At 48.9% G+C, this 16,075-nt stretch overlaps 1 protein-coding gene across 1 annotated transcript in view; it reads right to left on the bottom strand.

The window, feature by feature from the left end:
• The window catches only part of CTNNBL1 (catenin beta like 1), a 91,435-nt gene that overhangs the window by 34,094 nt on the left and 41,266 nt on the right, over positions 1–16,075 (bottom strand). The window contains exons 10-11 of the mRNA XM_081867759.1: positions 14,957–15,105; positions 3,195–3,376 (exon numbers count right to left, since the gene is read on the bottom strand). Of these exons, the coding sequence (XP_081723885.1) occupies positions 3,195–3,376; positions 14,957–15,105 (331 nt within the window). The remainder of the gene's footprint in view (positions 1–3,194; positions 3,377–14,956; positions 15,106–16,075) is intronic.

The following is a 16,075-nucleotide window of genomic DNA, read 5'->3' as shown; positions in this document are numbered from 1 at the left end:
TTCCAAGACTAAGGCTTCAACAATAAGAGCAAGTACTGACTCTGAGTACCCTTTACCATATCTGAACCATGTCTTTTCTCAGTAACCACCTGTTTACCAACTTTTCAGACAAAGGTGGTGCTTGGCAGGGGGTTGGACTCGATGGCCCTTGTGGTCTCTTCCAACTCTATGATTCTATGAAAAGCACAGTTTGAGCATGACTCAGGGTGACTGAAGATCTTAAATTCCATATAAATTCCATATGCTGCATTCTGTTCTTTAGCAACATCCTCTGAATTTTGGGTGTTTCCTGACACCCATGAGGTCAGCAATGAACTAGGCACAATGCGACTGAGGTTCATTATAGCATGCAACCCAGTAGGAATCCCTGGGAAAACGAGGACACCTGCCTTTGCAAGCAAATACCGTCAAGAATGCAAAAGGAAGGTCCTGGTGGATCTCTGGGAGCAGAGGAGACAGTGACATGAGATCTTGCATGCAAGAATCCTGCAGCTGGTCTTTTGAAGATGCTGCCTGGGAGGGTAAGGGGGTCTGTGAGGGTGGGAGATTTTGTGGGCTGCGCCATACAGTAACTCTGGTGAGGACAGATGAGAGCAGACCAAAGCGGTTAAGTTGATGGACACGCCAAGGGACAAACTGAGCCCAGAGGTCTCTAATCTGCACGGAGGGCTCTCTGAGTGACATCTGTTGGAGGCAGAATAACATTGGGCTTGATGGCCAGCTGGTTTGAGCTTGTAAATATGCTTGCACTATAGCACAATTAGCCTTCCTTTTCATGCCCCCGCCCAGATTTCACTAGGGCCGTTCCATTCACTGTTACAGTGTACAAGGGGGTCACATCTGAGCACTGGAGAGAAAGCAACTCCCAAACCAGGTCAACTGGGGTTAACAGCTCCAGAGAATTCAGAGTTTTGCCTTCCCAAAATGGGTATTGTTCTGATAGATTGCTCTTTCTCAACCACTAAGCTGGGCTGAACCCCAAACATTCAGCGTTAGTTCTATACAGTGGTACCTCCAGTTACGAACTCTTCGTTCCGGAGGTCCGTTCTTAACCCAAAACTGTTCTTAACATGAGGTGCGCTTATGCTAATAATGGGGCCTCCTGCTGCTGCCACCGCGCAACTTCCACTCGCATCCCGGGGCAAAGTTCGCAACCAGAGCATCTACTTCCAGGTTAGCGGAGCTCGTTACCCGAAGCATTCATAAGGAGGATGGTACGTAACCCGAGGTTCCACTGTAACTTTTAAAGACTAAAATATTTTGTGGACACTACAGGATCGCATACAAAGCAGGGGGCAAGCTCTGCATCCATTGCTTACATCAACTGAGTTGAAGATGGTCCAGCTGTAAATATAGGGCCCAGGTGAAAACGATGGCCCAGCAGTGGCTCGTGTGGGGAACAGGATTCAGATTCAGAAACGGCTAGACCTAGAGACCCTCTCAAGCCATCTATGCCTATAGCCCTGCTGGGTTGTCTGAGCACAAGGAGAAATCTAGCATGGCTTGGGAAGGATGTGAAACTGCTGTACCACACACAAACACACACGTACACACACTCCTTCATCAGTATAATGGCCAGCCAAGCTGTAGGGAGGACGGTTAAACATCTCTATTAACTGGAATTGCTACAATCTCAACAACTCACCTGCCCAGTGGTGCAAAACAAAGAAAATTGAACCCACCAAAACATAAATTTTAAAAAATCCACTATTTTAAGTCTATCAAGTCCACTCCTGGATTCTGTGAATCCTGCCCCCCTCCTCCTCCTCCTCCTCCTCCTCCTCCTCCTCCTCCTCCTCCTCCTCCTCCTTCTTCTTCTTCTTCTTCTTCTTCTTCTTCTTCTTCTTCTTCTTCCTGGGAACCTTAAGTGACAGGCAGGGCCTGGGAAACAAAACTAACCCATTCTCCCCTGTAACAACCTTCACTCATTGGACGCCCTCTTTCACCAACCAGGCTGGTGAGCTGCATGCTGGGTGCAAGGAAAGCTGTACCCCTGCCAAGTCTCCCGTGGTTCTATCCCACCCCATCTCAGAAGGAAGTGAAAACTCCACTTTGCCATACAGAATTGGCTGCCTCTGTGTGGCAAGCAGGCCTCCCTCCCCTTCCCACCTCAAAAGCTACCACCCATGATGGCAGCTTCCCAAAGCCTCCTGGTGCTCTGCCTGGAGTCTTCTCTGCACCCGTTCCCAGTGGAGAATCCAAGGCGCAGAAGCTCAACTGGGCAGCTATTACAGCCCTGTAAAAACGTGCCTTGCCAACCCATTGCCTTCATTAATATAACGTTATCGTCTTCCTAATGCTGGTGCTCTAAAGCAAATGTTCTGTTACCAGCTCACCCACTGGCACATTTTTCAGCAGGGAAACAGCTGCTCGCTGAACCAGTCACACGCACACCCGCCGCCCTTCGCCCCCAAGTGCAATCTTGTCAACAGCACAGCACAGGCTTCTGCCCTCTCCTTTTCCAGCAGGCAGAAAAAAACAGACGTCTCTCAGCTTATGTTCTGCTCTGGAGAAGTAAGGAGGGTGGGGACAAGACACCCCATCTCTCCATTTGGAATGTGCATTCCACTGTGGTTTTCGCGACACTCGTTTTTTCAGTGCATCAAACAATACTGTCTACCTGGTTTGTGTGTGTGTGTGTGTTTAATGGATAATCCTCACCAGTCAGTGGTGAGTCATTTTCATTCACCACTTCCTGCCAGCATCTCCACCCCTTGGCAGTAGCAGCAGCGACAATGGCGAGACCAGCGGCAGATCAGGTTGGTGGGGCTTCTGGATCTCCTCCAGGGAGCGGGAGGCTGGGTGGTGGAAGGAAACCGAGAAGGGGATGGAGGGGGAACACAGGAGAGTCACAAGCAGTTTGTGCCTGCGACGCCTGATGTTCACGTCACACTTCAGTGCGCGGAGCCAGGAAAAAACACGGCTTTGGAGGTGACATTTGCAGTTGGCTCATTACTCTTTTCAAAAGAGCCTGGCATCAAAGAGACAGCTTCAAACGGCAGGCTCACATGCACATAAGCAGGAGCTAATTAACCGCCATGCTGGTAGCAGCCAGAGAGGAGGAGACGCTGGCAAGCGACTCAGACTTACAAGCGCTTCCTGGCGGCGCAAGTCTATTGAGGCTGCACTTCGAACTATGAGGCTGGCGAAGGGTTCATGGTCAGCAAGGCAGCCTCTGTGGGATTAAATCCTACCTTCGTGCTCCTTCTCGGAGGTCCCAACCTTCTTTATTTTCTTGGGGGACTTCATGAAGAGCGGAAAGATGGTCCGAAGGCCGAGGATGTCAACAAACTTGTGGCAGTTGTCTGCTCCCTCGGGCCCAATCATGGCGTGGTCCAAAACCTTCAGGGCACTGCTCCGGGAGATCTTCTTCTCTCTGTAGAAGCAGAAGGACTTTTGTCAGTGAACTGGGCAATGCACTTTGCCACAAGATATAGAAGATTTTCCTCCACCAGTAGGATGAGGCTGAACACAATGATGAACAAGCAGCAAAGTTCAGTCTTAGTTCGCAGAAGAGAGAGGATCGGAGCACTCTCTATTTTGGGTTGGCCACTGAGACACAGTGAACTTCTCTGCCTCCTTTCCTCTTGCACCAACTGCTAAAGGGTCTCACTTGCACCGCATAAGTAAGCAGCAATGAATGAGAAACTTGCTTGCACATCAGTAGGCAAGAAACCAATCCAGTTAAAAGCCTTTCACACAGTTAGAATCAGAAATCTATAAGTTGGAAGGGACCCCCAAGAGCAATCAAGTTCTTTTCCCCCCGGTAAATAATTTTAACTACAAAAAACAAAAATCCCCCCCCCCCGTCCCCATTCACAAAAACATTTCAAAACCTCATCTTTGAGGTTCTTTAGACATCATGACTTCCCTCCATTCCCTCTTCTGGTTCCTTAGATTAACAAAATTCTGCATTTTCATACACATACTTCATCAGTTATTCTTCTGATTCTAACAAAATTCTTCTGCATTTCCTTACACATACTTCATCAATTCTTCTTCTTCTAATTTTATCCAAATTTTGCTAATTGCATGTGTGTAACCTGAGCCTGCCAATGTATCAATTTATTTACTCTGCACATATATAATCACTGTTTCCCATTCTTTTTCCTAACTTTGGCCTATTTAAATTTCACTGGAAGGTGACTATTAGTTAAGTCTGATTGAAAATCCTGCCCACCTTCCTCACAGTCTCCTCTTAGTCTCAGAGGCTGCAATTCCTGCCTCATTTAAGCCACCAAGGCATTCCCAAATATTTTCTGCCCACCCCCCGTGCCATCCATATCTGCCCTTAGTGTCTCCTGGTATTTCTTCATATCCATCACATTTTCAATTTTCCTAAAAATTTCCTCTAGCCCTCGCATCAAGACCTCCACCGCTTCTGTTTTCTTTGTCATTGGTTCTATCTTAATAATCAGTTTTGTCACCATTTTGGTATTTTTGCCCGAGAGCAATCAAGTCCTACCTCCTGCAATGCAGGAATCGCAGCTGAAGAATCCCTGACAGATGGCCACCCAACCTCTGCTTAAAAACACTACTGATCATCATTTGGCACTTTCAATTTGGAGGATGGATAGTGGCTAACTGATTGAGGTTGAATCCTGACAAGACAGAAGTACTGTTTTTGAGGGACAGGAGGCGGGCAGGTGTGGAGGACTCCCTGGTCCTGAATGGGGCAACTGTGCCCCTGAAGGACCAGGTGCGCAGCCTGGGAGTCAATTTGGACTCACAGCTGTCCATGGAGCACAAATTCATTATGTGTCCAGGGCAGCTGTTTACCAGCTCCATCTGGTACACAGGATGACACCCTACCTGCCCGCAGACTGTCTCGCCAGAGTGGTGCATGCTCTGGTTATCTCCCGCTTGGACTATTGCAATGCGCTCTACGTGGGGCTACCTTTGAACGTGACCCGGAAACTACATCTAATCCAGAATGCGGCAGCTAGACTGGTGACTGGGAGCAGCCGCCGAGACCACATAACACCGGTCTTGAAAGACCTACACTGGCTCCCAGTACGTTTCCAAGGACAATTCAAAGTGTTGGTGCTGACCTTGAAAGCCCTAAACAGCCTCGGTCCAGTATACAGGAAGGAGCGTCTCCACCCCCATCGTTCTGCCTGGACACTGAGGTCCAGCGCTGAGGGCCTTCTGGCGGTGAGAAGTGAAGCTACAGGGAACCAGGCAGAGGGCCTTCTTGGTAGTGGCACCCGCCCTGTGGAACACCCTTCCACCAGATGTCAAAGAGAAGAACAACTACCAGGCTTTTAGAAGACATCTGAAGGCAGCCCTGTTCAGGGAAGCTTTTAATGTTTAACAGACCACTGTATTTTAATTCTTTGTTGGAAGCCACCCAGAGTGGCTGGGGAAACTCAGCCAGATGGGCGGGGTATAAATAAATTATTATTATTATTATTATTATTATTATTATTATTATTATTATTACTACTACTACTACTACTATTAGTACTACTACCTTAGTGCTTTACAGTCTTCATTGTGCTTGCGACCATAGGGCGGATCAATGCTCTACCCATTTCACAGATGTGGAAACAGAAGCTGAGAGAGTGACTAGACCAAGACTGCACAACAATCACATGATGGAGATGGAACCCAGTTCCAAGTCCAACTGTCTATATGGAAAACCAGAACAGCCCCCAACCATCTCAGTGCCTGAGTTGGAACCCTTTCAATTCCAAAGCTCGATTTTGTACTCTACTCCAGCTTTCTTCAACCTGCTACCCGATCCAGATGGCTTGGACTACAACTCCCATCAGCCCTAGTCAGAATCTGGAAGGCGCAAGGTCAGGGAAGGCTAGGCTAACCTTTCGAGAGAACCTGGGTTGTCAGCTGCACACAACCTCCCTTTCTGAAGCCAAGAGAGATTCCTTTAAGCTGTATCCCCAGTACAGGGGAGGATGGAAGTCAGCCACGATTACAGTCTAATTCTCAAACATGAAACAGAGTGCAAATTTATTTTGCACAAGGTGTTCTTGTTGTTTTATTGACCTTTCGTACATGGGGACTGGGTCTCCCCTCTTACAGCTGTAACTAGCAAGAGGGATGAGGCGCAATGGATATGTCAAGCGGGGGGAAAGCACTCCCTACTCACAGCCATATTGATCCGCTAATAATGTTTCATATTTCTTGTATGGCAGCTACATGTGTGTGCAAGGAAGCAAAAACGGGGAATAGAAGAAAGGAAGAAGCCGCATTCAGGCTCTTACACCTGCTCAATTCCGTTTCACATTTTCATTTCAAACGTACGCTAAAGCATGCAATATGTGAAGTGGCCCTTTATAGGATACAATCCTCTCACAGCCCCAGAACCCAGCAATCCACAATGGTTTACCAGCAACCAACTTAATTATTTTAGGTGTATGTGTGTTTTTCTTCCCTGTGTTCAAGAGCAAAGCTGGAACTCAGCCCTCACTTTGGCCTGTGAATGCAGAACACCAGTAAGCAAATCAGCCAGGATTTTCTGCCTTTTTCCATGGCTGTTGCCAGCAGCAGGGAATGAAACAGGCACTTCGCAAAATGCTGCTGCAAAATGCCACTGCGGACGTATGTTTGAAATTCATGCCAACAAAGAGAATGCAAGGAAGCGGGCGTTTGATTGCCGACACAGCTCCATTCAGCAAAGCACAACTCCCAATTTGTTCGGGGGCGGGCGTCCGATTTGGAGAAACAAAAATCCTGAAGCAAAACCAAAAGAGAAGAACAGCCACCAAGATGCTTGAATTGGAACATGAGCAGATGAGAGGAAGGGAAGAAAGAGGATGAACAAATCTTGGCAGCTTCTTGCAAGTCAAAGCCAACTCCTTCCAACACGACGCTAAAAAGGCCAGCACAGCCTCACGCTGGGCCCAGCCAAGGAGGGTCAATTCCTTGCCTCCTTAATCCCAGAACACAGGGCTGCGTTGCCAGAGGCAGAGGCAGATGCCCTATGCTGTGCAGGGAAGCCAAGAAGGCATAAGGAGGAAGAGGAGAAGGATCAAGACTGCACACATGGAAGCGGCAAAGAACAGCAGCTTCAGGATTAATTCCACCACCACTGCCCTTCCATAAGGTGCCGTCCAACTTGCCCATGCCCAGAGTGCCTTTCTGCCGCATGTTTCACAGCCAGTAACGCAAATGATGCAAAAGAGGGGCAGGGAATTGCAAAATATGATGGCACATGGGGTATGCATTAGACTGCAGGTCTGCGGAATCATATGACTGTAGAGTTGGAAGCATAGCTGTCAATGTTTTCCTTTTTTAAAGGGAAATTCCCTTATTCCGAATAGGATTCCTCACAAGAAAAGGGAAAAGTTGACAGCTATGGTTGGAAGGGACCCAAGGGTCATCTAGTCCAACCTCCTGCAATGCAGAAATCACAGTTAAAGAATCCCTGGCAGACGGCCACCCATCCAAGCAACCAATCACAGCTGCACCCTAGAGAAGGCGCTCAAGGCGTCACACGCACGTCACACTCCATGCCTCCATTTTATCCCAAGAAAAAATTCTTCAATGTAGGTGACACCTTCCAAGACAACAACGTCCATTTACACCACAAAGAACTCATAACCCACTTACTTTCAGCAGTCAGAAACACCATAACCAGACACTGGAGAGACCTGTCAGGAGTAAGCCTGGACCAATGGTACCAAGTAGTATGGGAAACAGCCCTACTAGAAAAATTAACTAATAAACTGAAACTGACACGGGGACAAACAGAAGAAGACGCCTTCACCCCGGTATGGCTCCCCTTTATCACATACGCAAGACAATGACAATAATCCACCAACAGCATACAAATCAATATGGCTAACCTGATCCAAAACACCCACCCACCTCACTCACACACGAAAACAAAGATCACCACAGCTAGCCACAAACAAACAATCACACCCTAGGCCAACCCCAAACTCTCTCACCACCAAAGGAACACAAGTGAACAATACAAACAACGCCGACACCAAACTCTACATACATTAAGCATAATAGAAACACCACCACCTGACCCCACCCTCATCCATCTTCCCTCCCTCCACCCCCTTTCTTTTTCCTTTTTTTTTTTCTTCTCCCCCTAATGCCTCAACAAATGAAACAGATTTGTAAAAATGTTACATGGGGGGAAAAAAACCGAGGCATTACACTTCTGTAAAACAAGAAAATCCTAAATAAAATATTTTTTTTTTAAAAAAAAATGTAGGTGACGCCACTTCTGAGATCTTAACACCAAGAGGTAAACCGAGAGGTAAATTATTGCAACTTAAATGTGCAACCATATTGCCCAGCTGCTTTATTAGAAGCCTGCCCTGATTCAACTATTAAGAATACTTCTACACCCCTTTTCACAAGATGTCTCAAAGGGGTGCACAATGTAAAGCAATACAGAAAGCTACCCAAGAAATCTGCGCCTTGTACGGTGGAGCAGGCCAAGTGAGTTGATGCTTGGATAGAACGTCACTGTAAGACGAACCCACTTCACAGGCTACCCTTTTGAGTGCTCAGCAGGGCAGCACAGAGCGCTTACAGGAAGGAGCCTGCTGTGGAAAGTAATCCACTCATCTCCTCCTCCTCCTCCTGCCCTTGCCACTTCCAGCTCTCCTTCACCTTGCAAGCGGCAATAATAAAAGGCTAAAAAATAAAGTTCAGGTTTTGGCTGGAGAACTTCAGGACTCCTTTTTCGGGGGAAGTAATTGCATATTGATCAGCATTTAGGCAGGTTGCAGGGAGCTGATCTCTGGAATATTCATTGGGTTTAAGTTCAGGCTTGTAGAGATCAATAGCTGTTTGACTGGACTGTCTCAGGTTGATTTTATTTGAAATATTTATTCTACTAGAGGGCAAGCAGTTTATCTTAGTCTCATCTTGGGCTTATTGAAATCTCTCTTGGGTGAGAACTAATTCAGACACCACAGCCTGGGAGCCTCACCAAACGAGCGACTGACCTGGACCTTAAAAAGACCAGGAACAAACTCATTGCACTGACAACTTCCTGGCACTGGAAACCCACCAGGCCAAGCACAACTCATGTGAAGGCTCAAAAAACCTCCTGGCTTTGGTATATGTCCTAAACTGAAAGAAATGGGGGTGGTGATATAATAAGCACCCAGCAGGTCACCAAGCAAAGCTAGTGGACTGCCTTTGGCTTGGCGAGTCACAAGTTGTGCAAGCAGGAGAGTGAAGGTGGATCAGCCTCCAAGATGGAGAAGAGGACAGTCACAGGGGTGGTGATGGTGGCGGAGGGTTCCAGGAAGGAGGCCGTCCAAAGAGCACTTCAAAAAGCACCCAGAAACCACTCTTGGCGGACTATATGCTACATGCTCTGCAGCTGCTAGGAGTCAAGGGCAGGATTCGACCACAAGAGCAGCCCTCTCCCCTCCTGTGGCCTCCAGCAAGTCGTCTTCAGAAGCACTGCTGTCAAACCCTGCCCATCAGGCAACTCCCTTCCTTGTCCCTGTCAGGAAGGAAGACAAAAGACCCCAAGAAACTCCCCCAAAGCAGGGTACCAGAAGCCAAAGTCACTTCACCGAAGGACTGTTATCGCAGGATGTTTGCAGAAGGGTGCGCATTAGGAAACAGTGGCGCGAGGCTCTGATTCTGCTAGATAAACACAGCGTGAGGCTGTGCTGAAAGGAAATTTCAGTAGATACACATTAATTTTCGGGTTTCCAAGGAGCTGATGTGACATGAAAACAAGAGACGTAATGAAATATTTTTGCAGGGGCTGCTGCAGTGCGTTCTGCATGCAAACGCACTCCTGACTTTCATGCGTTATTCCTGACTGGGCCCACAACCCTCTCGCAGCCAGCAAAGGTGTTCAAGGGAAGCCACCACAAATGGCTTTGCATGAGATGCTCCCCACCCCACCCCGCCGAGAAAAGCTTTATGAACCTTCTCCCCCACACTCAATATGTGTCTCCATTTCCCCTGTGTGCTTCCTGGCACTTAAAAGTCAAGACAAGCTCATTCCCTGCTTGCTATAAATACAGGGTGAGGCCTTCCCAGGCAGCTGCTTGAGAGAAGGAGGGTTTCTCCTCCACACAAGAAGGGGTGTAATAAGTCTCGTGCCAATGCTCCCAAGGCACTTGACAATACGGTTCTCTCTCTCTCTCTCTCTCTCTCTCTCTCTCTCTCTCTCTCTCTCTCTCTGTGCAAGCCTCAGAAGGACACCTCACTTTCTCTCCTGGAAGCCTCAGGCAGCTCCCAACCTGGAAAAAGAAATTGAATTGTGCTTGGGGAGAGACCTTAATTGGATGTGACATTTCTAAACCTCCAGTTGGAGGCCACCAACCTGCAAACTGCATTTGCTCATTTGCAGCCAAGGCAAATACGCTCCCCACTGATGGAATGGAGTGCACACATGCAAGCAAGCAATCTCGCCTCCTCCCGGGCCTGGCCTTCTCTCCTCCTCCTCCTCACGTGGGACGCATCCAATTTACAGGAAGGTGGTCCGAGGACAAAGGCCCTCCCCACGTCCGTTGCTGAATAAGCAAACAGGAATCCCACCCATGCAGACTCTTCACATTTGGACCAAAAATGATGCGGCTCCTTCCAGTGGCCTCCCCTTGCCCTTCACGGAGAGAACGTGCCCCATCTCCATACGGATGAGGCACTCCTAACTGCCCCGGCCCCCTTCAGTTCACATGATCCACATTCACTCCAGAAAACATTGCTTTCTTGCCACTGAAACAAGCAGCCTCAGTGCACTCTAGATAAAACAAAATAAAAAAATTCATTCCAGTAGCACCTTAAAGACCAACTAAGTTAGTTCTAGGTATGAGCTTTCGTGTGCATGCACACTGGTATCTGAAGAAGTGTGCATGCACACGAAAGCTCATACCTAGAACTAACTTAGTTGGTCTTTAAGGTGCTACTGGAAGGAATTTTTTTATTTTGTTTTGACTATGGCAGACCAACACGGCTACCTATCTGTAACTGCACTCTAGATGTTAGTAAAACCAGTGGAACTGGAATTCCAGCAATACCAGTTGCTGGATACCACTTTGAGGGGGTGTCCTTGTGCTCAAATCCTGCCTGTGAATTAGCCACTGTGGGAACAGTTCGCCCCAGCCTGGTCCAGCAGGGCTCTTATGTTCTTGTGCAGAGTCAGACTCATCAAGCTGTCTTCTTCAAGTGAGAGGAGCTCTCCTAGGCCATCTAGAAATGGTTCCTGCCCATGACCAGCTGCCAAAGACACCAGCGATTTAACCTGAGCCCTTCTGTGTGCAAAGCATGCATTTCACCACTAACCTATAGACCATTCCTCTGGCATGAAGGGAAGGATATATGCTGGATTTAATTCCTTCTCCTCTAGAACATGGAAGATTTAGAGTCCAGATTCTCACAACTTGCTGCACCAGGTCCAGCTCTAGCCAGTGGCAAAGTCTCTCATTGAAGCTAGTGGAGTTTGAGGAGGTGGTGAGGTTGGGTCAAGTTATACTATGATGATGATGATCTGCCCTTAATCATCAGGTCCAGGACAGGTCACAACCATTTAAAATTCAGATTTAAAATGAAACAGATTACAGGAAAAGGGGAGGTCCTGAAAACACGCATCTCAGGTCTCCAAGGCAGGGGTACAGGTGCATCTTCAGCAGTCACCAAAAGCTGTAGAGTGAAGAAGCCAGATGCACCTCTGTGGGAAGGGAACGCCACAACTCAGGGACTGCTGCAGAGAATGCCTCTCCAAGACTAACCCCTCCCCAAACTTCTGAGGGAGCTGGAACTAACAATGGGGCTCTCCCTGCTGATCTCAAAACCTCAGAGGGTTTGCAGGGAAGGAGGCAGTCTCTAGGGTCCCTGGGGCCTAGCCCTTTAGGGCTTTGAACACTAGAGTGAGTGCCTTGAATTGAACGGGGCAACGAACTGGCAGCCAATGTCGCTGTCTTAGAACAGGAAATGCAGGGGTTTTGAAGGCAACCCAGCCAGGAATCGGACCGCTGCATCTTGGACCAGCTGAAAGTTTCAAGAGTCGTCTTCAAGGGCAACCCCAAGTATGCCACACTGCAATAATATGGTCCAGATTCTGTGGGCTACAACTGCAGTCAGTCCCAACCAACGGCCAAGTATGATGCAGCTGCAATCTATAGCTTATGGAGGCACCATGCTGGCTGTGCCCTGGCCTTTAGTATTTGGAGGCCGTGATGCTGTGCCATCTGAAGACTCACGAATACAGCAATGGGAAATGGCTGCACATTCTGGGTTGTGCATGACCCCCCCTCCCATGCCCAGCCATCCTTATCAGGGAAAGAGACGTCCCACCCCATTCTATGGTGGATGTAGAGGTGCTACAGCAGCAGCAACAGATGGGGCTGCTGGTTTATTTACGCTTTGCCCTTCAGAGCTCCCTTTAAATGCAGCTGCGTCCAGGGAGACATTTTCTCCTTGTTGTTATTTTCCAGCTAGTACCAGGGAAGAGAAGGGTGGTGAACAGCACAGCCCCCTCCCCACTCCACCCAAAAAAGGAAGGGAAGCCATTAAAAGAATTAAAAATTAAAATGCAAGGTCCCACCCATATGGCTCAAGGACTCCAGGTGATTAGTTCTGCAAGGCTAGCCGTGCAAGCTTAGCGTTCAGAGGAGAAAAGGACGGGAAATCCAGGAGGCGGGGGGGGGGGAGAGAGAGAGAGAGAGAGAGAGAGAGAGAGAGAGAGAGAGAGAGGAGAGAAGCCTCCCTCTTGTTCAGGGTTTCAGAGCTTTGCAGCTTTGCTTTAATTAGCCTTAAGAAAACTCAGCACTCTGGTCTGAATAATAATCCACGTTCCTGGTTATTTATTCAGTTCCCTGCTGCTGCCGCCGTTGCACATTACCAGCCTTAGTCTGCACGAATAGATCATTTCTTGCCAGCCAGCACTTGCCAGCCGCCTCTCTGCGCCACTCAGCCCACCCAGGGAAAGCGAGCGAGTGGGCGGGCAGGCAGGAAGCCCTGGGCAGGGCGCAGTTTGGGGACGGGCAAGGAGAGATGGATGCCAGAGGGGGCAAGGAAGGCATCGAGGCTGGGACTTGGGCACGCAAGGGGGAACGAAAAAATGGGAGGAGGGTCCGGAAGCTGTTTCATTAAAAAAGCTCACTCTTAGCAGGGTTAACAGAAGGGGGGGGGGAGAAAAAGGGAGGCAGAGCTTTTTAGCTACCTCCACAGAATGTCTGTCCGTAGCCACTCGTGGGACTCGCAAGAAACAATGATTGAGCGGCCAGCAAAAGCCTCCAGCACAAAGCCTGGTTGGCAGCACTTTGATTCCAGCTGTGAATTTTGGACATGCAAAAGACAAAGAAGTCTAACGTGAGAAGTGTGTCTTGTGTATGCCGAGAGGAAGTGGGCTGCCATTCAGACCCACCTCCCTCACAGACACAGTAAGGCTCCGAATACAGGCACGCGTGGGGTGCCTTCAGTCCAGTACACACACACACCTGCCCCAAAGCACAAGCCGTTTGCACAGATGCCTTTGCTGCTGTATATGAAAACATCTCTGGGACAGCAGGAGCTGGCGGCAGAGGGAGGCGTCTCCAAATGGGCCTGCAGCCTTCAGTGACCACCATCAATATCTCAGGGTGCCATACAGACCTTCAGTCTAGTACTTAAGAAGAACATCTGCTGGATGAGGCCAATGGCCTCACAGTGGACAACCAGATGCCCCAATGCGAAAGGCACAAGTAGGATGGAGCTCAAAAGCAACTCTCCCTTCCTGTGGCTTCTGGCAGCTGGTATTCAGAAGCATCCAGCGTCTCACCCTGGCTAGTCGGCCTCTCCATCGCCCTCTCCTCCATGCAGCTGTCTAACCCTCTTTTCAAGATATCCTCCTTGTCATAAGAGCTCCACCAGCTATTGGTCAGTTTTCAGCACAATTCAAAGTGCTGGTTCTGACCTATAAAGCCTATACGGCTTAGGTCCAGGCTTTCCGAAGAACCGTAATATTCCGTATGAACCTGCTCAGGTTTTGAGATCTTTGGCAAAGGCCCTTTTCTCAGCCCTGCCACCTTCACAGGCACACTTGGTGGGGGTGCGGAAGGGGGCCTTCTCGGTGGTGGCTGCTATCGGGAAACTTTGGAACTCCCTGCCTAGAGAAGATAAGTCCTTATGCTGGGAGCTGAAGGCTTTCTTGTTCCAACAGGCTTTGGGGAACTGACTGTTTTTAACAAAAGGCCTGGTCCTTTGCTGTTTTTGTTGTAATGGTCTGTATATTCTAACAGGGCATACATACACAGGCACACACTGTTAATGTTTAATTGTTTTTAAATGATTGTTTTCGGCCCACTATGTTTTTATCTGTTTCTGTTTTAGCTGTGAGCAGCCTTGAGTCCCTGGTCAGGGAAAAAGAAGGGATCAAAATGAATATAATACTAGTACTAATACCCAACCCCTAGATAGAATCATAGAATCATAGAGTTGGAAGAGACCCCAAGGGCCATCAAGTCCAACCCCCTGCCAAACAGGAAACACCATCAGAGCACTCCTGACATATGGTTGTCAAGCCTCTGCTTAAAGACCTCCAAAGAAGGAGACTCCACCACACTCCTTGGCAGCAAATTCCACTGACAAACAGCTCTTACTGTCAGGAAGTTCTTCCTCATGTTTAGGTGGAATCTTTTTTCTTGTAGTTTGGAACCATTGCTCCGTGTCCGCTTCTCCGGAGCAGCAGAAAACAACCTTTCTCCCTCCTCTATGTGACATCCTTTTATATATTTGAACATGGCTATCATATCACCCCTTAACCTCCTCTTCTCCAGGCTAAACATGCCCAGCTCCCTTAAATCAGTTTTCCATAATTTTTCACAATCTTCCATCATAATGTTGTGAACTGAAGAAAATGTTCCCTTGATCTAGATGCTATACTCCTATTGATGCAGCCCAGAATTGCATTGGCTTTTTTAGCTGCCGCGTCACATATATTGGGGGGGGGAGGAGTTGTGGGGAGGAAGGTCTCGCTGCCACAAGGGGCCAGGCACCATGTCTCATGTCTGCCAGTTTTCACCTGAGCATGAGGTTCATCAGCTGCAGCCCCTCTCCCTTCAGGAAACGGTCCCGGTTGGAGCTCAGCATCAGCGAGGAGCAAAGGGAGTCAAAGAGGTTCTCCATCATCTCCTGCTCTTCTGCCGCACCAGGGTTGTGGCGCTTGAACACCTGCGTGGGGAGGAAGCCGGAAGGCTTTATTGTCTGTCTCGTCCCTCCTCGAAAAGCAACACGCCCTAAAACAATCTTATAAATATCTGCTGTATGTGTGCGCCCCCTAATTACTGACATCCGAGTGCAGTGAGGAAAATAAACTAGGGCAGCACAGGAAGACATAGGCAGGGGACCCACAAGGTCATATCCAGCTCTCACTGGGAGGTGGGGCTGGTCTGCTCATCACCAGCACCACAAGGAGGTTCCTTAACAACCTGCATGCAGGAAGCTTTTTTAAAAAGGCATTCTGCGCTGACACAATGGCCGAAACAAGGGATCATGGAGGCTTCCGGGAGCAGCCGTGGGTGGGTGGGTGGCAGTGAGGGTGGTGTAATAGTATCAGACTAGGACCTGGGAGGCCAGGGTTCAAATCCCCACCACTCGGCCATAAAGCTCCCTAGATGTGACCTTGGGGGCTACTCACGGCCTCTCTCAGCCTAGCCTACCTCCCAGGGTCATTGTAGGGATTAAATGAAGAGGGGGAGGACCATGTGTGCACCACCTTGAACTCCTCAGAGAAAAGGGGATTTGGGTGGCGCTGTGGGTTAAACCACAGAGCCTAGGACTTGCCGATCAGAAGGTCGGTGGTTCGAATCCCTGCGACGGGGTGAGCACCCGTTGCTCGGTCCCTGCTCCTGCCCACCTAGCAGTTTGAAAGCACGTCAAAGCGCAAGTAGATAAATAGGTACCGCTCTGGCGGGAAGGTAAACGGCGTTTCCGTGCGCTGCTCTGGTTCGCCAGAAGCGGCTTAGTCATGCTGGCCACATGACCTGGAAGCTGTACACCGGCTCCCTCGGCCAGTAAAGCGAGATGAGCGCCGCAGCCCCAGAGTCGGCCATGACTGGACCTAATGGTCAGGGGCCCCTTTACCTTTACCTTTATAAATGCAATGAAATAAATAAAGCAAGTAATGGCAAGGAGCCCCTGG

Source organism: Podarcis erhardii, assembly GCF_964252035.2.
Source record: "Podarcis erhardii genome assembly, chromosome: 6".
NCBI classification, from domain to species: Eukaryota; Metazoa; Chordata; class Lepidosauria; order Squamata; family Lacertidae; genus Podarcis; species Podarcis erhardii.
Note: the sequence above shows the minus strand (reverse complement) of the source record. Positions and strands in the feature narration are given on the sequence as shown.